Source organism: Stenella coeruleoalba (assembly GCF_951394435.1).
Source record: "Stenella coeruleoalba genome assembly, chromosome: 6".
Taxonomy (NCBI): domain Eukaryota; kingdom Metazoa; phylum Chordata; class Mammalia; order Artiodactyla; family Delphinidae; genus Stenella; species Stenella coeruleoalba.
This window is the reverse complement of record NC_137151.1, coordinates 35,149,015-35,172,340: the sequence shown is the minus strand read 5'-3', so window position 1 is coordinate 35,172,340 and position 23,326 is coordinate 35,149,015. Positions and strand designations below refer to the sequence as shown.

At 36.0% G+C, this 23,326-nt stretch overlaps 1 protein-coding gene across 1 annotated transcript in view; it reads left to right on the top strand.

Moving 5' to 3' along the window:
* The window catches only part of DARS1 (aspartyl-tRNA synthetase 1), a 67,295-nt gene that overhangs the window by 9,513 nt on the left and 34,456 nt on the right, over positions 1-23,326 (top strand). Inside the window, exon 4 of the mRNA XM_079925346.1 lies at positions 7,879-7,981. Within this exon, the coding sequence (XP_079781472.1) occupies positions 7,879-7,981 (103 nt within the window). The remainder of the gene's footprint in view (positions 1-7,878; positions 7,982-23,326) is intronic.

Here is a 23,326-nt window from a genome sequence, read left to right as displayed (position 1 = left end):
CTTTTCACAGTCTATTTAATGCCACGTTCTTCACAGCCTTGTGCTTTTTGTTGGTGATTTGACTGTTTAAAATGGCCCCCAAGCATAGTGCTGAAGTGTTTTCTAGTGTTCCTAAATGCAAGAGAGTCATAATATGCATTATGGAGAAAATACTAGTTGTTAGCTAAGTTTTGTCCAAGCATGAGTTATAGTGCTGTTGGCTGTGAGTTCTATGTTAATGAATCAACTATATATATTTTAAATAAGGTGTCTTTAAACAGAAATACATACAGAACAAATTTGTGTATTGATGGACTGATGAAAATATTATAACCAGACATTCACAGAAACCTCACCCTATATTTCCCCTAGGAGCAATGGCTCAATATTTGCTAATTTATTGTTCTGGTGACTTTATAAAACATAACTACCACAAATAGCAAGAATCAACTGTATGTAATTCTAGTGATTTACAATAATGGATTTCTTAACATTGAACCATTTTTGGATTCTTGGAATAAACTGAATTTGGTAAAGGTGTGGGTAGTATTCTTTTAGCTAAGTTTCAATAATATGTTTTTTTTGGAATTTTGCATTAATCTGGTTTTCATAATTTTTACTTGGAAAATTCTACTTTGTTTTTAAGTTTGTATGTATGTGTATGTGTGTTTAAGTTGTAAGTTACCCAAGTAATACAAAGTATTTTCACATGAATTTTTCAGAGTACAGAAATTATATTCCTTTTTCTTCTCTACTGCCTTATCTTTGTCCCAGCCTTTTCTATTAATTCTTAATAATTTGTTCGTTGTCTTTCCAAAAATCTTTCTTTTTAATGCACATATGTGCACGCACACACACACACACACACACACACACACACACACACAAATACATAAAGGTTCTTTGTTTTGTGTGTGTTTTGTCTTATTTTATGTAGATGATACCGTATTTTTACATGTTACTCTGCAACTTTTTTTATTTTCAATTAACAGTGTTTCTTGGAGATACTTCCATGATATTAGTTATAGATCTACATAAGGCAGTGTTTCTGTAGGATAGATATCTAGAAGTGAAATTGCTGGGTTGAAGGGTGGGCATATGCATATTAAAATTTTCCAATACCAGATTACCCTCCAAAAAAGCTATACTCAATGATACTCCCACAAGTATGTGACAGTACCACTTTCTCCACTTTCTTGCCAGTAATGATTGTCAATGTTTTTTATTTCTGCCAAAGAAGATTATCTGAAAAAATGAATAAAATCTTTGAGTTTGCAGAACACTGATTGCTGCTACTCCCTTCTTCCTTACATGGAAAAAATTATACCAATAAATATGACTTATTTGGAATCATTCATGTGTTCTAACTCCAGAAGTAGTATCACATTAAAATTGGACTTGGACAGACAACCTATGCTGGCAATTTCAAGTAAAGCAAAGTTCTGAAAAAACCATGAATAAGGAAATGAAAGTGTCAAAATCATAGTGTCAAAATTATGACAACTAGAATCCTGTTAAGCAAAAAAAACAAAACCTAGTCTGTTTATATAACAAATATCTGTATATTTCTCCTCAAATTAAGGGCAGTGTTTTACACATTTTTAAAGATTAAAAATCAGATTTCTTACAATAGGTTTATGCTTCACACCCATAAAATCAAGAGTTTTATATAGGAGCAAGGAGAAATTTTTAACTCTTAATGATACCTTAACATTAGTTTCTTTCGATTTTGAAAGCTTATGAGCATATTGAAAAAGTAATTGAAATATCTACGGTTCCTTTCAAATTTTATACATACTACATGGAAGTCATTGGCACAAGATAATTCTATTTCAATACTATTCTTCCTAAAAACTTAACATATACTTCCAAAATAGCTACTTTATTTAGGTAGTCAGATAGTTTAGGATTTTTAATACCAAAGGTCAGAACATCAACTTATAGCCATACAAGAATATTTCAGGGAAAATAACAAATGGAAACTACTTTAAAACATTTAGGTCTTTGCTGTTTATTCCATAACTGATTAACATAAGCGATGAAGGAAAATGTTAATCTTGGTTATTAGGAAGTGAAGGTACATTATCTAAATAATAAATTCAGGAGCTTGGCAAGCTAAAAGACAGTAGGAAGAGATGAAAACATAAGATTGCCTCACATCTTTGATAACTAGTTCTCCCACCAAGGCTTACTTCCTTACTGAGCCATCACCAAAATGGAGATGAGAGTAAACTTTTTTGTTCTGGCAACCTACCATGTTTGTTCTTCAGCTTAGAAATAAAGATTGCACCTGGTGCTGTAAAGGAAGGTTTCCAACTTTACATTTTTCTAAAACAGACCTCTTGCGTAAATTTAAGAAATAAACTGCCTCTTTAAAAACGACTCAAAATGCAACACAAATTTTTAACTGCTAAGGATTTAAATTTAAGATACCTAAAAGCAGTGAATTCATTCAGCTGTTTTGAACATTGAGTTTCATTTCTTTTCTATAAACTCTCTCCTGATTGGGGAGTTCCATGAAGAAAGATGAATAATACGTAGCAGATGATTAACATGTCTTATAAAGTTCCTTTACTAACTTAAGCAGTGAGAACTCTTTGCTAAACTGAGAAATTACATAATTGCTTCTTAGAATAAAAAACAATATATGGCTATAGTAAAAATTAACTTCCTATATATAGAAAGATATAAAATGAAAAATAGAGCTACATTATGATCCAGCAATCCCACTCCTGGACATATATCCAGAAAAGATGAAAACTAATTCGCAAAGATACATGCACCCCGATGTTCATAGCAGTACTGTTTACAGTAGCCAAGACATGGAAGCAACGTAAGTGTCCATTAGCAGATGAATGGATAAAGAAGATGTGCCAATACATATATATATATCAATACATACACACACACACACACACACACACACACAATGAAATAGTACTCAGCCATAAAAAAAGAATAAAGTATTGCCATTTGCAGCAACATGGATGGGCCTAGAGGTTATCATACTAAGTGAAGTCAGACAGAGAAAGGCAAATATTATATCACTTATATGTGGAATCTAAAAAAAAATACAAATGAATTTATTTACAAAACAGAAACAGACTCACAGACATAGAAAACAAACTTAACAGTTACTAAAGGGGAAATGAGAGGAGGGATAAATTAGGAGCATGGGATTAACAGATACACACTACTATATATAAAATAAACAACAACAATTTACTGTATAGCACAGGAAACAATAGTCAATATCTTATATATAACCTATAATGGAAAATAATCTGAAAATACATACATATAACTGAATCAGTTTGCTGTACACCTGAAATTAATAGTGTTGTAAATCAACTATGCTTCAATTTAAAAAAAAAGAGAACAAATGGAAGTCTCACAAATCTAGCTCCTCTGTCAGATCACAATCTGTTTCCCCCCAAAATAGCCACTGTTGTTTCTTGTGTATTCTTTTAGGAAAAAGTGCATTTACAAATATGAGCATATCCTTTGTTTTTTAAATTTACATAAAAGGGATCTCTCTCTCTCTCTCTCTCTCTCTCACTCTCACACACACACACACACACACACACACACATTGCCCCTTGTTATCACTCACCAATGTCTGTAAGAAAATGCCTTGCAAGACATTGAATTGCAGTGTATCACTGACCAGAGACAAAGAACAATTTTGTTTACTAACACCTTTCAAGAACTTGGTGTCAAAAATACTTGATAAGAGGTAGTCTGAGTGGACAGCTCTGTTTACCAGGAAACCAGTACTAATTTTTTAAGTCTTTTAAAAGTCTTTCTGAGTGTACCATCGAGGTTCTAGTATTTATTTATTTATTTATTCTTAATAAATTTATTTATTTTTGGCTGCGTTGGATCTTCATTGCTGCGCACAGGCTTTCTCTAGTTGTGGTGAGCGGGGGCTACTCACTGCGGTGGCTTCTCTTGTTACGGAGCACCGGCTCTAGGTGCACGGGCTCTAGAGCACAGGTTCAGTAGTTGTGGCATACGGGCTTAGTTGCTCCACGGTATTTTCCCGGACCAGGGCTCGAACCCATGTCCCCTGCATTGGCAGGCGGATTCTTAATCACTGTGCCACCAGGGAAATCTCAAGGTTCTAGTATTTAGAAGTGCTTTGAACACGGAAAACTTGGGACCATAGCACTAGAGTTCACATCTGTTGCAGTACTGAAGACTACATAAATAGAGAGTAATAATAGAACCTCAGTTCTTTTATTTAAATAGTTCTTTTATGAACATCTTTGTCACTAAGACTTTCCATACTTAATTTCCTTAACATATATTCTAAGAAATGTATTTCTTGAATCAGAGAACATTTTAAGCCCATTTTTAATGCCCACTGCCAAATTGATCTCTGAAAGCATTGTACAAGTTTACCTTGTTATCAACAAGTTATGAAGGAACGGTTTTCACTTAATTCTTCCAAGCATTGTATGATATTGTATATTTTTAAATCTTTACTAGTATGAGCGGTATAATGTGTCATCATCACTGTTTGCTTCAACTTGCATTACTTTGGTTTCCAGTAATATTTTTCTCCTTATGTTTACTTACTAGGTTTTTTTCTTTTTCTTTTAGAGTATTTGTTCTAGTCCATTACGCATTTATCTATTGGGATCTCAGTGTTCTTTACTCATACATCTTTAAGATCTTTATGTATTAAAGATATTAACTCATATAGGTTATGTGTCATTCAGCAATTATATATATTTTTCCCAGAGTGGTTTTTTTGCTCTACTTAGAAAGTCCTCCCCTTTTCTATTGTACAGTTTGATATTCAGTTCCAGTTTTTACTCAGTTTTTTAGTTTATCTCCTGAATGCCATCTAGAATTAGAATCTCTTTGCTCTAATAGGGTCTGTTCTCACTTCTTATGCTGCATTAATCTGGCTGTTTCTGTACATTTTTACTTACTGTAGGTTTATAATATAATATGCTGAGGTCTCACCTCTCCACCCTTTTCCTCCCATCTATTGGCTTTTTTAAAAAATAAGGTTTAATTTTTAGAATTACATACAATAAACACATTAAACATTAAAAGAGAACAGTGAACATTCTTTACTTTACCCATAACCATTGATTTCATGATTTCTTTTCCCTAGCAGGCATGTCAGGTCTTAGGAGTGCATTTGCTTCTATGTTTAGCCTCTTGAACTTCCCAGGTTCTACTCACTGCTTGTGTTGAATCTGGAACATGGCCACGATTTTCCTTCAACCCTTACGTTTCTTTTGTACCTACCTCTTTATATTGTTCTCTTAAAAAATAGTTTTTCTGATTTGGAAAGTAGTACATGGTTATTGTAGAATGTTCAGAAAATATGAAGAACAGAATAATTCCCTGTGATTTCCCCATCCATTAGTAGCCACATTTTGGTGTTTTTCTTCCTATACCATCAACTTCACATTTTGATGGTTTTTTCTTACACAGTCAATTTTAATATCTTTCTTATAAAAAGTTATGATTGTACTCTTTGTATGGCTTTATCACTATTTTCACATAATAGTCTATCATGAGTGTCACAAATATTTACTTTGTGTTCCCAGCACCCACCATAGTTTTTGGACATAGCAATTCAGCTGTGAAACAGAAATGGTCATCAGTCTTCAGATAAGTAGGTGGCAGTGGCAGTGGTCCTATTAGTAATAGTAATAACGATTAATATTAATTAATAACATTAATTCACAGTTAACATTAATTGGGTATCTGTCACAACTCTAAACTTATTACTTATATAATCTTCAAGATTATAAATGAAAACTCAAGAAAACTCCATGAGTAATATACTGTTATTTTCTCCCATTTTGCAGATGAAGAACTGAGACATAATTAGTTTAATATTTTCCAGTAGGCCCCTTCATAGGAAATGATAGGATATGATCCTATGTCTTTTGATTAAAAAGATTTTACTCTTTACCAAACCCTTACACTAAATGTCACCCCTTAGTGCTGACCTAAAGATATTTTCCTGTGCTCACCCTTTATAAGTACTATAGAGCCCTCCATTCTCTCTCAAGTTCTTTGTGTAGCACTGGAGTTCATCACAAGATTGCTTTGTAGTGCAGCCAGGTCAGTGCTTCCTCTGTCTGCACTATTAGAGCAGCTAAAGTACTTACTAAATCATGCACGTTACCTTCCATTTCATGCTAACATTCTGTTCTAAGTGGGCTAATATCTGGCTGTGGTTTCAGTAGTTCTTGGGATAATGTCATTTGATTCATTTGCAGATTTCTCTATCCATTCAGCATCTTAAAATCCCTTTGAACTTGTTCAGTTCATGTAACTTTCTTTTTTAAGATTTTACTTAGCGACTGGATCATACTCCAAAGGAAAGGGAAAATAAAATCTATTTAGTGGTAAAAATATGTCAATCATATATGACTTGGAAGTCCATAGATTGTGTCTGTCTTGGCACTCTGTTTGCAACCTTTTTTTAACCTCACAGTTGCTCTCAGATTTGCATTTCAAAACTGTATGTTGAAAGTATTAACTATAAGTTTGCTTACGTTTTTGCTTTTTTTTGGTGGGACCAGGGGAGGCAAAGCTAATTCTCAGTGTAAAAATAATTCTCAGTTTAAACAACAAAACCTTTTGACGTTTTGAAAGACAATCTGATGAAAAAAGTGGTCTGGAAAAGATTTAACGTGTTTTATGAGGAAGTAGTTTCCTAAAACTTGATCAGAGACTTTTAAAAAGGATATACTTTGGAGAAAAGACCTGTCACAAAGATGGTGAGTGACTGGATCTGTTATGAATATTATTTTTCAAAAGGTTAAGAATAAGGAATGACAGTTGCTTATGAAAGGAGGGGGAGTCAAGAGGCCCAGTATTATGTAGAAATTAAACTAGTTATAGGGCATAAAGAGAATGATCTTTTATAGACAAAGTAAACTACTTGGAGTAGGGCTTCCCTGGTGGTGCAGTGGTTAAGAATCCGCCTGCCAGTGCAGGGGACACGGGTTCGAGCCCTGATCTGGGAAGATCCCACATGCTGCGGAGCAGCTAAGCCTGTGTGCCACAACTACTGAGCCTGCACTCTAGAGCCCACAAGCCACAACTACTGAGCCCGTGTGCCACAACTACTGAAGTCCGCGTGCCTAGAGCCCATGCTGCACAACAAGAGAAGCCACTAAAATGAGAAGCCTGCGCACCGCAACAAAGAGTAGTCCCCGCTTGCTGCAACTAGAGAAAGCCCCTGCGCAGCAACGAAGACCCAACATAGCCAAAAACATAAAAATTTTTTTTAAATTAAAAAAAAAAACCTACTTGGAGTAAAAAAAAAAAAGTGGAACTATTATAAAGGATGAAGAATTAGGAAGACGATAAAGGAAAAATGAGAAAAATAGAACAGGAAATAAGCTAGCCTGTTATTCTAAATGCTCTTTGAAATGTACTTTGGTAGGAAATAAAATGAACCACCCCCGTAGAATGTTTATGTTCTTGTGACTAAGCACTTTATTACTACTTTTATGGTTGCATCATTGAGGCTCTTATGATGGTTAGCATAGTACCTTTGCCTGTAGAGTATACTAGCTATTGAATGAATGTTGAAAGTGATCTGAAGTTACTTGAAATTTGTTTAATAAGTCCCTACAATGACAAAATAATTTTCTTGGTTGATAATATTTTTTGAAATTGGTGCTTTGCCTACACCCTCATAACAAGCATTTTAAAAGCGTAGGAGAAACTTGGGTTTCTTTAAAGCTTGTTAACTGAGTATGGGAATTTTGGCTGTCAAAGCCAGATACCTATGTGTATGTCCCTGTTGGGGATGTAGATTTGGGCCCAATTATAAAGTAGAGAAGCATTTTTCTTCTTTGTAAAACCTGAAGTAGCATGTCCTTAATACCCTTATGTACTTTCTGTCTTCTTCAGGGAAGCAGTGCTTCTTAGTCCTACGTCAGCAGCAGTTTAATGTCCAGGCTCTTGCAGCCGTGGGAGACCACGCAAGCAAGCAGATGGTTAAATTTGCTGCCAAGTAAGTAAGCAATTATATCCTGTTGTCAGAATAAACAGTGGTGGGAACCGGGGCTCCCAGGGCTTTGGACCATTTTCATGCATTAACATCAACGCTTCCTTTGTTTAAAAATGTAGTTATTTAAATTGTCAGTTCAGTGTTGCTGAATACATTAAAGTTATAAAAGAGAAAATATGGAGCACAGACTTGAAATTCATTTGGAACTGCTGAAGCAGCACTCTATACAGACAAGTCACATTTACTTTCAAGTAGAGTTACAAAAAGCCTGGCAGCGTCAACACTGCAAAGCAACTTTATTTTGTTGTGTGTGTTGAGCTTCATTTCCTCCCTCCCTCCCCTAGTTTGAGATTTGCATGTTAAGCAACAAGTTTTCTAACTAAATAATAGAAGTGTTTAAAATAAAAGAATGTGATTTTGCAAATGATTCCATCCTGAAGAAGTAAAACAAATGCGCTAACATGTTACAGCTTTTAACTTTGACACCAAAAAGGTTTAAAAAAAAAAAAAAGTAAAGTTTGCTTTTTTCCCCCCATAAAAGTATTATTGTCTGGCTCAGGGTTCCTATAGAAGCTTATTGTTTTGTTCAATTTACAAGGGGCAGGATACAGAGATAGTGTAGTGGTTGTGCCTGCTGGAGCTCTAAAGTTATAAGAGTTGGTGATGTGGCTAGTTTTATTTGCATGTTTTTCTCAATTTAATTGAAATTTTATTTCCATGATGATCAAAGAAGACTCAGAAAAATGGAAAATTTTAAGTAGTAGAGTACTTCATAGGCATAAATATTTTTTAAAAGAAATTCAGTTGAGTAAATGTTACATTTTTTCTATTGTTTTTTTTAACATCTTTATTGGAGTATAATTGCTTTACAATGATGTGTTAGTTTCATGCTGTATCACAAAGTGAATCAGCTATACATATACATATATCCCTGTATCTCCTCCCTCTTGCATCTCCCTCCCACCCTCCCTATTTTCTATTGATTTTTATCTCTGTTATTTATATATATATATGCTTTCAAAGATGAGTTAATATAGATAGAATTATCAATTTTAGAACTAGAAGGAGAGTAAAAACTCATCTAATTTAATATCTTAATTTATGGTTGGGCCTTCCCTGACTCCCTCAGCACAGTGGTTTACATATAATGGATGCTTAGCAACTGGTTTTGGTTAACAGATTTATTTATCCAATTTAGTTTTATTGTATCATAGCAATACCTGCCCTCTGGTTTAAAGACTCCAGTGCCATGAATTACATCAATTTACTGATGTGCTCAGAGGTCTCAGTACCATTAACCCTACCTCTCCCTATCTCCCAGTCCTGCTGCCCAGAGACGGTCACTTTCATTTCTTCTACCTGTATCATTTGGTGATTAGGTTTGCTGTTTTAATACCTAGTCCTTAAGGGTATATGCTTGTGGGGTGCATTTGTCACCTAGCCTTTTCAGGTCAATCTGTATCCTATGAAGTGGGACATAGTAAATGTGGTCCCTAGAAATAAACTTTGTCTACACAGAGAGCCCCTGAAAACCACAGACATATATGCTAAATTATATTCACTATACTGGAAAATACTGAGGAAAAGTCAACTTCGAGTCAACAAACTTTATGGCTTCTGTCTTTTATATATTAAATTGGTTCTGAAAACTAATATATGAAGCTGATAGTTCATATAGAATATATTTTTTTGTTCAACTGCATTATAACCTCCGTATTACATTCTTAAAGGATTATCGTCTGAAAGTCTTTTGGAAATCCCATTTACCCTTAATCACTAAGAGGCATTCTACTATCAAGAGAACAGTCAATTCATTTGATATCTCTAGAGGCAGACACGTTAAAGTAGTCCACAAATAGTTATTTCTTATTTTGGATCTTCTCAGAAACTCCTGGGACTTGACTGACAGCAGTTGACCATATCAGATGTCAACCAAAGCTTACCAGCTGGAAAAGATACTTGCGCACAGAACTTAGTTCACTAATGCCCTTATAATATATGTTAAAGAATGGCTTTTATCTAAAAGGGATAGTGTATGCATGATCTTTTTTTTAGAATAAGGGAAGAATTTAGATAATTTAACCTGGATTTCATAATCTTGAAGTGGATGGAACTCAATCAAGATCTAGATCTGATTTTAATCTCTTTGTTTTGTTTTTGTTTTTGGCTGCGTCACTTGGCGTGTGGGATCTTAGCTCCCCAACGAGGGATTGAACCCAGGCCCCGGCAGTGAAAGAGCCAATTCCTAACCACTGGACTGCCAGGGGATTCCTGAGATCTGATTTTAATCTTAATTCAGGTTTAACAATTAAGTTGTGACTTTGATTTCTTTTTTAAAGCAAAGAACAATGTAGCTATTTTTAGTTCATTTAAAAAACTGGACTTTATATAATTAGTAATGTGTGGGAAAAGATGGTTTCATAATAGAGCTGTTGCATATTATAAAGCCTTTGACTGGTTATATACAGGCGAATGGACCCAGTGTGTGTGTGTGGCGGGTGGGGGCGGGGTACGCGGGCCTCTCACTGTTGTGGCCTCTCCCGTTGCAGAGCACAGGCTCCGGACGCGCAGGCTCAGCGGCCATGGCTCACGGGCCCAGCTGCTCCGCGGCATGTGGGATCCTCCCGGACCGGGGCACAAACCCGTGTCCCCTGCATCGGCAGGCGGACTCTGAACCACTGCGCCACCAAGGAAGCCCCCAAAATGGACCCAATTTTATACAATAGGTTTAACATGTAGAACTTAAGTTACAATTATTTAACTTTTGGCACTACTCATATGTTAAGGTATCTGTCCTGAGTTATTAACAATAAATGTATAATAGTTTTTGCTACCTTGTGAAAAAGGAAAATTCTCATGACTCCCTATGGTGAAAAATGATGAGTTTTTAATTTTTGTGGCTGGTTGATAAGATAATTTTCTTAGGAACATGATTTGTTGCTCCTGGTATGTCAGTCAGCTTGTCTTTATGTGATTTTGCTCTACTTCTAGGTAGTTCAGAAATCCTGATCTTCCTTGGTAACAAGTCTAAAGCACATGTCCTTTCTGTTAGAAAGGCAGTAGTATGATCTTATATTCAAAGTACCAATTTTTAAAGAAGAAAATCAAGAGCAGAAAAATTTTACTTTGAAAATTACCTGCTCTATTTATAAATAATAATAAATCAAGTGAAATTGTAGTATAAATTCTAAAGAACTTTCAGAACTTTTAGGAAAAAGATGTGTTGGTTTTTTTCTTCATCCTTCAAAATCCTTTTCTTAAAAAGTCCATACTTGGGCTTCCCTGGTGGCGCAGTGGTTGAGAGTCCACCTGCCGATGCAGGGGACACAGGTTCGGAACACGGGTTCATACCCCGGTCTGGGAAGATCCCACATGCCGTGGAGCGGCTGGGCCCGTGAGCCATGGCCGCTGAGCCTGTGCGTCCAGAGCCTGTGCTCTGCAATGGGAGAGGCCACAACAGTGAGAGGCCCGCGTACCGCAAAAAAAAAAAAAAAAAAGTCCATACTTGCCAGAAGTTTCTTTCTAAGTGCTATTTTTATCTAAAATCTTTAATGGCTTCCTACTTCCAACCATGTTCAATATTAATTCTACCTGCTGGTTCCCCCTGTTATTTCCCACTATTTCTCAATATACATGCTTCAGATTGGACAATCTCTCCATGTCTACAATGACCTCTTTTCTAATTTTACTTCTTATTTTAAAGGCTTTAGTTTTACTCATTAAATCCTCATTCTTTGTCATTTAGCTTATTATTAAGCCCATGTTCTTCATGATCCTCACTGATTGGTTTCTCTTTTCATTTCTCTGGGGTCCACAAATGTGGTCTTGGGAGATTGGAAGTTTTCTATATTTTTTTAAATTTTAGTGTACATTTTGGTGATTATCTTAAAGTTCCATAAGGATACTATGCCATATCATTTTATAGGCTAACTTACAGCAGAGAACTGCTGTGTAAATTGTGTTCATGCCAACTGAAGCCGATGATATCCATGTTCTGTACAAATGAGGATTTCACTGTAGTTTGAATAGTGACATGCTGACAAGTTGGGTTACTAGGTGGTACTTGGTAGTTAAGAAGTATTATGAACTTTAAAAGCCTGTGCCGCTCAAGCACATTTATTGAATCCTATTTTCATCTATATAGGGGCAGCATATAACTAATAGTACAATAGTTTCCATATAAGGAAAAATGTTTCTATTTCCAGTTCTAGTATTTATCAGATTAGATACCCATTTGATTCAAATTTCAATTAACAATACTACATTATTAACTTTCACTGGAATAAGATAGTTTTATAAAATTATCAGCTGATATTTTATTTAAATTGTCATTCTTGGTTGCTCTTTGCAGAACTTTGGTTAATTATGAGGCCAAATTATCCTGAGTCAACTTCAAAGTTAATGTTTTATGGAATTATGAGCAAGCATTCTTCATATTACTAGTATTAAAATAAAAATACAGAAAATTAAATCTAGAACTGGATATGAGGCTACAGCTTTATACAGTAAACCAAATGTCAGCAATTTAGTTTTAACAAACCTTAAATTAATATTGTTGATTTGAATTTTGTTGTTTTTAATATTTGTTTCAATTTTCTTTAAAAATTCGCTTTGAGGAGAGTTCCCTGGCTGTCCATAGGTTAGGACTCCACACTTTTACTGCCGTGAGCCCGGGTTCTATCCCTGGTCTGGGAACTAAGATCCCACAAGGTGAGCAGCATGGCCCAGGAAAAAAAAAAAAGACTGTAAAAATTCGCTTTGATTTCAAGTTAAGGGCTATAACCATAAGGCATTTATTTCTACTAGTTTTATACTTGTAGGTATTTAAGTAACATGATAAAACTAATTTAAGTGTTTACTGAGGGTCCCTGATATTGCCAAGAGAGGCCACTGATCTATGCCATATTTAGTTGTGCTTAATTCTTACCAAGCTTATTTTGAACTTAAATTCTTGGGGTTTTGGTGAAGAAAACTGGGTTCACAAAATAAGTCATCATAGAACTACTAGGATGATTTAAACCTTTAACTTCTACAACGTGCCAATGGGCAATGGAATGTAAGAGTGGCCCAGAGACTCAGCTCCTCACTGACTAGGCACATGACTTCATAAATTGTTTACTGTATGTTAGTCTTTCTTCATTCTTTACAGCTAAGACCCTTCTTTGAACATTTTTATTTCTACTTGCCTGGGAAATATTAAAGCCTGAGATTAGCTGTGGCACTAATTCACTGTAATTGAAAGAAGTTACTTGACATATAAACCAAGTTTGTGCCTGTCTCGGAATTGGAATACAGATTTTTATTGTGAAAAGGTGGTTTATTATTTCAAAAAATATTTACACAATTGATGTTTTACGGGTGCTGTTTTGATTTAACTGGCAAATATATGGTTTCTCATGTTTGGGCATTTTGAGTTCTTTGCCTCAATGAATTGTTAGTTTATATCATCAAAGCATTTTATGTTGGTACGTTACTTGAAAAACTAGTATGTAGCAACTTTATAGCCTGTCCTCTTTTCAACTAATCTTTTATTTTACCTTGCCCAGGATTTTAAAATTATTAATTTGAATATGGGTAGCTATGTAGATCTGTGGAGCTCATTTCTCATTGAGTACAGTATATTCAACAGATTATTTCTGACAACCAGAAACCTAATAAATTTGTTGCCAGTTTTGCTGAAAACTTTTAATACTCAAGTTTCTGTGTTTAAATTTTAATAGTTTTTGTTGCTATTAGAATATGTAAATATGAGAAAGAAAAGCTTAGAATATGTCTTTTTCACCATTATTCATTTTTGAGGGGGAGAGGAGAAGGGGGTAAATAAGAATCAAATGGAAATCATTTTGAAATATATGAGCTATTGACTGCCTAAAATTATAATTTTGGTCATCACCTAGCTTTCACCAACTCTCAAGTTTATCTGTACTATTAATAATAACAGTCAGCATATATCAATATAGAATAGGATTTTTTACATATTTTAGGCCTTTATTGTGACAATCTAGTATAAAAAAGCACTTTGAGGGGCTTAAAACTGTGGTGCCTAAAACAATGTAAAATAAAAGGTAAAAACACTATTCATACAAAGCGTATGCTGCTAACCTCCCATCATTATCTTGTGTATATTGAGTAGATTATATAAATTATGATGGGGTACTCTTCAGTGACCTTATATTTTTTAAATGAAAGGCCATGGAAAAAAGCTCCCCCATACACACCTACACTTGGACTTTTATTGCATGTGAAATAATTATTTTTAATATTTAAGAAACTTAATCTACAATTAAAATTTAGTATGATGATTGCCCTTACTTTATCTTGCCAAGCTTTCCAGTATCTACCATGAATTTTTATATTTATGGGGTGCACCCCAGTAAAGGTTCAGTGCAGTGGTCACCAGTAGCTTCCCTATCTCATGTACAGGGGAAATAACAGATTTGATTGTAACAGTAGCAGCAATAATAGCTAACTATTACTGTATACTAAGTATGGAGCTGCAGAGTGCCATACTTGCATTTTCCCCCTTGGTCCTCATAGCAGTACTGTGAGGTGTGGATACCATTTTGTCTTTTTTTTTTTTTTCTTGTCTATTCATTTTTTACAGATAAGAACGTTGATACTTAAAATACTAAGGTCTCTTTGACTCTAGGCTCATGCTTCTGTGTCATCCTGCCTCTCTAAGATTACATAAGGATATTAGTTCAAAGCCCTCCACATTATATGTAGCTCACTTAGAATACAACCTTAATGTCATTGAAATACGTTGGTGACTGGAAAAGGGAAACCCTGTTGCTTTTTGCCTCAAAAATATCTTTTCTAGAGTGTGCAGTTTATTCTGGTATATATCCTCAAGGAGTAGATAGCTGTTTTTTTTCTTGAGGGTGATAATGACTTTTAAATACTGTCCCCAAGTTTTTGAGAACGAAAACTGGTGAAAAATAATAATTTTGGTTTTAAAAAGTATAGCTGATAATAAAGTAATAAAAAAAGATTTTTGTGTTGTCATAAATTGATGCTAAAAACAGTTCCAAAGAAGGAATGAAATGTTTTTCTAACCATCAGTAATGCTAATGAGCTTGTCTCCTCTAGCATAAAGCAGTAGTTGCCTTCCTAAGGAATCACCCCATTGTTAAAAAGCATGCAATAAAAACAGTGGGGTGGGGGGAAGGTAGTTAGAAAGTAGAGTTTCATGTTTGCAAAGACAGTTATTTTTCTTGAATAATTTTAATATAAAAATATTTGATAGCTATAATTATAAATATGAAACCTAAAGCTCACTAGGCAAGTTTACATCTTCTTTTGCTTAATCTGTTGCCTTTTCCTTATCATCATCAGCACTGCCACACAGTGCATCTTATACATATTCTTATCGCTCTTGCTGTGAGAAGTAAAACACAAAGTCACTCAACAAAGCAGCTGTGTGGTATATGCAAGTGATGTGGAAATAAGACCACACTCAGAATTTAAAATAGGAATTTATCCTTTACCAAGATTCTGGACTCAGGAAGGAAATGAAAGAGCTTGGCTGTATGGATAACTGATACTGTTCCTTAACATATCACGCTCTTTGTAACACACTTGTACAAACTAAACTTCTGTCTGCTAGAATTGCTCTGTTGTCAGCAAAGGAGGAGATCTTAGACATTGAGGTATGGGTGCCCTTTTGGGTTAACTTTTTGTAGAGGTGCTAATATTCAGTCAGTTCTGTTATTGTAATAAATGCATTCCTAAAAAAATACTGTGCTATGCAAAAGTATGAAATAAAAACCTTAAGGTTAGTGCAGAAAATAGGTAAATAGCACAACAGTCAAAAAGTTCAGGGACTTACCTGGCGGTCCAGTGGTTAAGACTCTGCACTCCCAATTCAGGTGACATGGGTTTGATCCCTGGTCGGGGAACTAAGATCCCACGTGCCACACTGTGCAGCCAAAAACAAAAACAACCTTCATCAGTGACATAGTTTTATAAAAAGAACCTAATTTTATTAAAAACATAGAATAGTTTTATACATATTGAATGGTGGAGAAATACATGAATACAATAAATCTCTCACTATCTTTACAAAGACATACTGTTTCTGAGTGGAAGTGGGTATCAGAAGAGTTGCAGCTTGGAAATTATTATCAAGTGCTACAAGGAAGGCTGTCTGAAATTGGAAGGAAAGTTGGACCACCAGATGGGGATGGGTGTGGCTTGTAACGCAGGTAGATGTTTGAGGGGTGTGTGTTTTATGTATTCCTGTGTGGCTAAGTTCACCTGAGTACAGTTGTCTGCATTGACCTAGTGTTTCTCACAGGTGAAATCTGGTATAGGCAAACACAAAATTCTCATTATGCTCAGATTGATACCTAATATATCAATTGTGTTGGGATTAATTCACATTTTCAAAACAAGTGTTAAAGCAAAACTATACTCTTAAAAGAGATAATGATGCTTGTGCAGTGAGTGGGTCCAAATATAAGAGTCTTATCTGTTTGCTGACTGCTTATGTGTGGAGGTGAGGAAAAGAAAGAGGTGGAAAATGACTTCAGAGTTTCTAGTTCGAGAAACTCTGTGGAAAAGATACCATCAATCTGGAGTAAATTCCCAGGATGGGCTGGGACTAAACACAATTCACTCTCTGGAGCTGGATGGGCTCAGCTTCCCTTAGAGCACTTGGCCAGGGAAAGTGTGGATACTGAACAGGGGTGGGGTTCTGTTAGCAATGAAGAAGGGGAGAGGGATTTGGATAGACAGCTGTAGTATCTCCTAAACTTGCTTACTATTTTGAGTAAATTGGAGAGAAGTTCCAACCTTTTGAGTTCATGAAAAGCCCAAAGATTGAAATAGGTTGTTTTACTGAAACCCTTTTATTTTTCTGGCTGATAGGATTCTGCTCCTCCTCTTCCGAGTCATCCTCTCATTCTAAATGTTCTCAAGTGACTATATGGAACAAGTTGGCCTTAAAATTCCTTACTTTTCCTCCCCTGTCTTCACCATTGCTTCACTTTGACAGCTCACTCCTGTGGCCACAGCTTGGATTTTGCCCCTTAGAATTTCATTTTAAACTCCAGTAGCCATTCTCTCTAACCATAATTTCCACCTTTCTACCTCTAATGCCTCCTAATCTTCTGTTGGACCTCATCAAGGCTTGTATTTTTTTTATCAACCTCCCCATTTTCTCCTAGTTTTGTCTGTCCCCTTTTGACCTCACACAACACCAGTTCCATTCCTACAACTACTCTCACTGCATCCTTATCCACTGTTCTCTGTCTCTTTGTTTCTTTTGCCCTGCAAATGCCCTACTAACTCCCTGCCCCATATACTCTTGATCCCATAATCTAACACCAAGCTTAAAGAGTGTATTGTGTATTTGTGGCAGAACAGTTGATTTTTATTCCTCAGCTGGGACCAGTAGAATATATTCCACTTTTGTAATGAAAATAGAGGTTTATAGGCCACCTCTTTTCTTTGTTTCACTGAACTCTTCAGGATCTCATTCCTCTTTATCCCTTAGTTTCTGAGTATAATTATAATAAGAAAATAAAAATTTGGAAAATTCTGTGAGTTTCATTGCTTAATATATTATCAGCCTTCTATTATGATTAAAAGCAGCATATGGGGGCTTCCCTGGTGGCGCAGTGGTTGAGAGTCCGCCTGCCGTTGCAGGGGACATGGGTTCATGCCCCAGTCCGGGAGGATCCCACATGCCGCGGAGCAGCTGGGCCTGTGAGCCATGGCCCCTGAGCCTGCGCGTCTGGAGCCTGTGCTCCGCAATGGGAGAGGCCACAACAGTGAGAGGCCCACGTACAGCAAAAACAAAACAAAACAAAACCAGCATATGAACAGCAACATATAAATGCTAGTGGCTTCTATTACTTATTAAATAAAGCAAAAATTCTTACTTATAGATGTTTTTAGCTTACTTTAGAAATTTGAGGATCAGTGAAACATGAGATAATTCAAATGAATATTTAGTAACACATTCACTTCGGGAGGCTAGCAGTTTAGTTAGTAAGCCAACTAACCATTCTGCTAGAATCTTTGGTTTAGGAAACAGCATAGCTAGAAATACGTTCATGAGGAAAAGGCCATTTCTAATCCTCATTTAATTTTCATACTGTCTTAGATCTTTTTTTATATTAAATGCTTGTCATTATCTTTAGTGCTAGGGGAGTGCCTAAGGACTGTTTATTTATTCTCAAGGTATTTCCGTCTTGAAGGGCAACCCAAAGAGGCTGGACATTTAAAACATGTGAACTCCTACACAAAAAAGTGGGAGAAATAATGGTATTTATATGTTAATTCCACGAGGCCCTACATTTAACTCTATTCCCTCTGGCCATATACCAGGTGGAAAAAAGCAAGGACTCCACTATTAAAAATATCAAATCAGATAGTTCCAGCTGGGGTTTCCTAATCATTTAAGAGGCAAACTATGAGGTCACTTTTAATATCTTAAATAGATAACTATCTTAGCATTTACTTTAGATATTAAATCTGAGGTGTTTATCTTTCCCTTACTGACTAGATTGTACCACTAGCAGTTTCTAGCTCTTTAGTATTTTCCTTAAGAGCTACATTAAAGCTTAATATGGGGTCAGTTTTCCCAAAATTATCTTTCCTAGGAAAAACCAATTCATCAAAATACTAATCCGAAAAGTTGACTCACTAATTGGATTTAAGTGCCACAGGACTCTTCAACACATTATTTTAATCAGTTTGTTGGAAAGATCAATTTTCTTACGGTTAAATGCATACAGAAATGAAACAACTAAATGAGTTACATGGGAAGGTTGGCACATCTCATTCCCTAGAGATCTTTAAGAACGGATTCTTAATTGTATTCTCTGAAATGGTTTGAGGTCTTTAAATGAAATTTGTCTGGAAGCAGGAAGATGGGATACCTATCCAGGCCAGTGTTTGTGGATCCCCATCTTTTGTTGACATTAATGTTCTAATGTTTAGTAGCTGGTGTTTGAGCTGAGGCAAGAAGTCATCCCTTTTTTCCTTTTAAAATTATTGTTTATTTAGTGCCATTTAAAAATAATGAGCAGAATAGTTTGTGTTAGTTATGGTTGAGCCTTGAAAAGACAAGTGTTTTTTTTTTTTTTGCAGTACACGGGCCTCTAACTGTTGTGGCCTCTCCCATTATGGAGCACAGGCTCCGGACGCACAAGCTCAGCATCCATGGCTCACGGGCCTACTCGCTCCACGGCATGTGGGATCTTCCCGGACCCGGGCACGAACCCGTGTCCCCTGCCTCGGCAGGCGGACTCTCAACCACTGCGCCACCAGGGAAGCCCAAGACAAGTTTTTTTAAAGGTGGCCCTGTAGGCCTTTTTGTATTGACTGCTATTAAGGACTATAGTGAATGTAAACTGTATTCACTATAGTGAATGTAAACGCAGGTTTTTAAGTTTAAAATTAAAGTGTTGTAAAAGGCTACAGTTCGTTTGAAGTGCAGGTGTTAAAAACTGAATTTTGCTATTCGTGCTTATATAACATCTCCCACCCCTAGCATAGCGATGTTCGGATTCTGAATAAAAGGCTTACTCAGGCTGTAATATTTGTATATGTATGTATTTTATTTTCTTTTTCTTCATATTAGTCATTGTGGTTAGGTTATTTATTGGTCCTTGTGAGTCACAAGTATGTTTCTCATTCTCTAATGAGTCACCTAGCTACATACAAGTTTATTTTCTTTCCTTTCTAGATCTTTCACCTGAAAATAACTATTTTACTTACTTGGTAGGTTAAATTTTCAGTTTATACGTTAATTTTTAGAACTGTAAATATCAAAATAATACTCAGAAGAAGGTTCATTGATTTAGAAAACTTTTATTAGCACCTGCTCCAGTCTAGACACTCTGCTAGGCTCGGGTATTCAGTGACTCTGTATATCACATAAGGAACTTAATTTGGGGACAGGACAAAAATAAACAACTGCATGCAGAGGCATGTTACAGGTCCTATGATGGAAGTATATGTATATATCATCCACAATTGAGGCCCAGAGGGTGGTGGGCATTTGGGTACCCCTTGAGCATCATGTGGATAAGTTGGTGAACATAGGCGAGGTTATTATATTGTTCTGGATTGCAGCTCTTTGAACAACTGTACCTAGATAGTTTATACCTCTTTGTTGGAATGAGGTACTTATCTATTGGATCAGAAACAGAACTATATTGGCCCTGTCCAGTTCAACATTTGTATTGAAAACTTTGATAAATATGTGCTTTAAAAGTAGGTCTTGGGGGCTTCTCTGGTGGCACAGTGGTTGAGAGTCCGCCTGCCGATGCAGGGGACACGGGTTCGTGCCCCGGTCCGGGAAGATCCCACATGCCGCGGAGCGGCTGGGCCCGTGAGCCATGGCCGCTGAGCCTGCGCGTCCGGAGCCTGTGCTCTGCAACGGGAGAGGCCACAAGAGTGAGAGGCCCGTGTACCGCAAAAAAAAAAGTAGATCTAAAATCTGGTGTCAAAAGTTCCTAGTTTATGGGATTAATTCTTCTAAGCTAAATATAACTTTAAGTAATAACTTTATTCTCTTTTATGCAAAGATTCTGATGTATATATGTTGAGGCTGGCAACAACAGAACATCAAGATACATCAGCGTTACCAGAGAAGGCAGTATGATTCTTGGGCATTTTGAAAACTATTTGTGAAGGGCCTGTTATTTTCAGTTTCTTTCACATAAGCTATAAAGGAATCTGGCAGCTCATGAGCTTCTAAAAATGAGAATGCATTATTTCAAAGTGAGCTGATGTTGCATTCTGGAGTATTTAAAATTTGGTGCTAATTTGTGAGTCTGTAACAGAACTGTCGAGTGCAGTAATCAGTACATGATCTTACTAGCTGTGTGATCTTGGGCTAATTACTTGACCTTTCAGAGTCTCAGTTTTTTCAACTATAAATTGTTAGTAGCACCTACCTTCACACAGGAACTGGAACATAAAAGGAAATTGCCAAAGTGACATGGGAATAATAATACTTTAGGTATTTGTATCTATTAAGATCAATTTCGTTTGAGCTGTAAAAATAAAACTGCTTCTTCAACCTTAAATACGGAGAACATGAACAAAACTAATGTAGAAGAATGACACAAAATTTATGATGCATTCCATATTTTTTGCAAATGAGAAAAAATGTGGAGGAGTATGGTAAACAGTGATTATAGGAAGAGGGGGTTGGGTATATGATGGGGAACTTAAAATTTTAAATTTACACGTTATTTAACATTGGAATTGTTAACAATAAAAAAGTATATTCTTTTACAATAAAAAATAAGTTTTTGAAATAATGTTTAGAAAACACTGTTTAAAAAATAACTTAAAAATATAAGAACAAACCTTGCCATTTTCCATCCCTCACTGGTGAGGGGTAGTGTGAATTGGGGGTGATTATTCTTTGTTCTCCAAGAGGACTTGTCAGAGTCAGAACCTCCCACTGGGACCCAGTGACAAAAAAATAGATGAAGTACTTCTTTCCCAGATCTGTTTCTCCACCATTTGTATGCAAGATGGTGACCGCTTTGACTAGAGTCCCATACTGTTAAATTCCTTTTCACCTATAAATCAGCTACCCGCACCAACGGCCTTTTCTCAGTCATTGTGATTCTTATGCCCTATCCCAGTGTTCTCCAAAGTGTGATTTGCTCAAGATTACCCACTGAAGGAAAGAAAATAATTAAACTTGTTTCTTTCCTTTCCTTCCTTTCTTTTTGATCTAAAAGTGTAAGCAAAAATTTGAGTTTTTCTAATAGTTAATTTATAGATAAACACTGGGCCTATCACTTGGATTGCATCTCAGAAGGTCACATGTCACCTATAGCATGTGAGGCCTCTGAAGGAAGACTGCAGGATTCCAGTAACACAAAGGAGCTAACACTGGTACCCCAACTCTCTGGTTCACTTTCAGCATATTGTAGCCAATTGAAGTTTACTGTGCCTGGCTAACTGGTTTGGGGGGATTATATTTATTAAAATAACAGACTGACCCTCAGAAAATGGACAAAGGATTTCTATCAGGAGACTATAGAATGAAGATAAAACTTAAGACATACGCACAACAAGAAAATGTTAACACTGACACTTACAGTGTGGGATCTTTGTATCAGCCATATTATGAAGTGGTGATGGTGGTGGTGTTTTACTGATAATCCAATCAGATCTGACAAGATTTCAGTACTCCCCTAGCTAGATAGAAATTATCAGGAAAACTGTATGAAGTATGGATTTGCTATTGCTAATTATGGATCATTATTGCTAATTATGAATCTCTCCCCAAGTTTATATTTGCCTAAAGCTAATATTTACATGTATATAATTTTAAAATAAAATATATACATATTGAGGTGCATACTCCCCATTTTTTTTTACTGGTAAAGTAAATCAAATTATCAAAAATGTTTATATGGCTTCCCTGGTGGTGCAGTGGTTGAGAGTCCGCCTGCCGATGCAGGGGACATGGGTTCGTGCCCCGGTCCGGGAAGATCCCACATGCCACGGAGCGGCTGGGCCCGTGAGCCATGGCCACTGAGCCTGTGCGTCCGGAGCCTGTGCTCCGCAACGGGAGAGGCCATAACAAGTGAGAGGCCCGCGTACCGCAAAAAAAAAAAAAAAAAAAAAAAATGTTTGTGGATAGCTGCTCAACCCTATAGTTGATATATTAACTATCTATAGCTAAGCTGCTCAACCCTATAGTTGATATATTAACTATCTATAGCTGTCATTATTAAGTGTATATATGAGGTTAATGTCTGTCTATTAACCCTATAGTTTATATATTTAAGTATTCTCTCCTTTTTGAAACATGTTACTTCCTTGAACCTCTAATGCCATTCATTTAGTTTTTTGGTTTTTTTTTTTAAGTCTCTTCTTCTCTCCCACCTAGAGTTCTGTCATGATCTTCAGCATTTCTGAAGGATAGTAAACAATAGGTAAAAGTGAGATTTGCCCCCCAAAAACTGATTTGTGTGACAAAACCAAGAAGTAATTCCAGATAAGTTGTTTTAAGATTGTTTTAGGCAGTGCTGATTTTGAAATGTGTTTATAACCCCTATGTCCTTACCTTGAGTAGTCAATTTGAAGAGGCCAGTATTGGATAAATTCTGCTGTATTTGATAAGAAATGGATAAATTCTGCTGTATTTGATAAGAAATCAACCCTAATGTTTCATAGTCAAATTTTGTGTATCTGTTTTTTTTAAATCTCTTTACAATGCATAATACCCACTGTAGGTTTGCAGTGTGTATGTGATGATATACCACATTAAAGAATAAGGCAGTATGCAGTAGTGCATTATTTTAGACTGTGAAGCTTACTTCCTTCAAGTTCTGAAACTATTTTGACAACTTTAACAGAATCTTT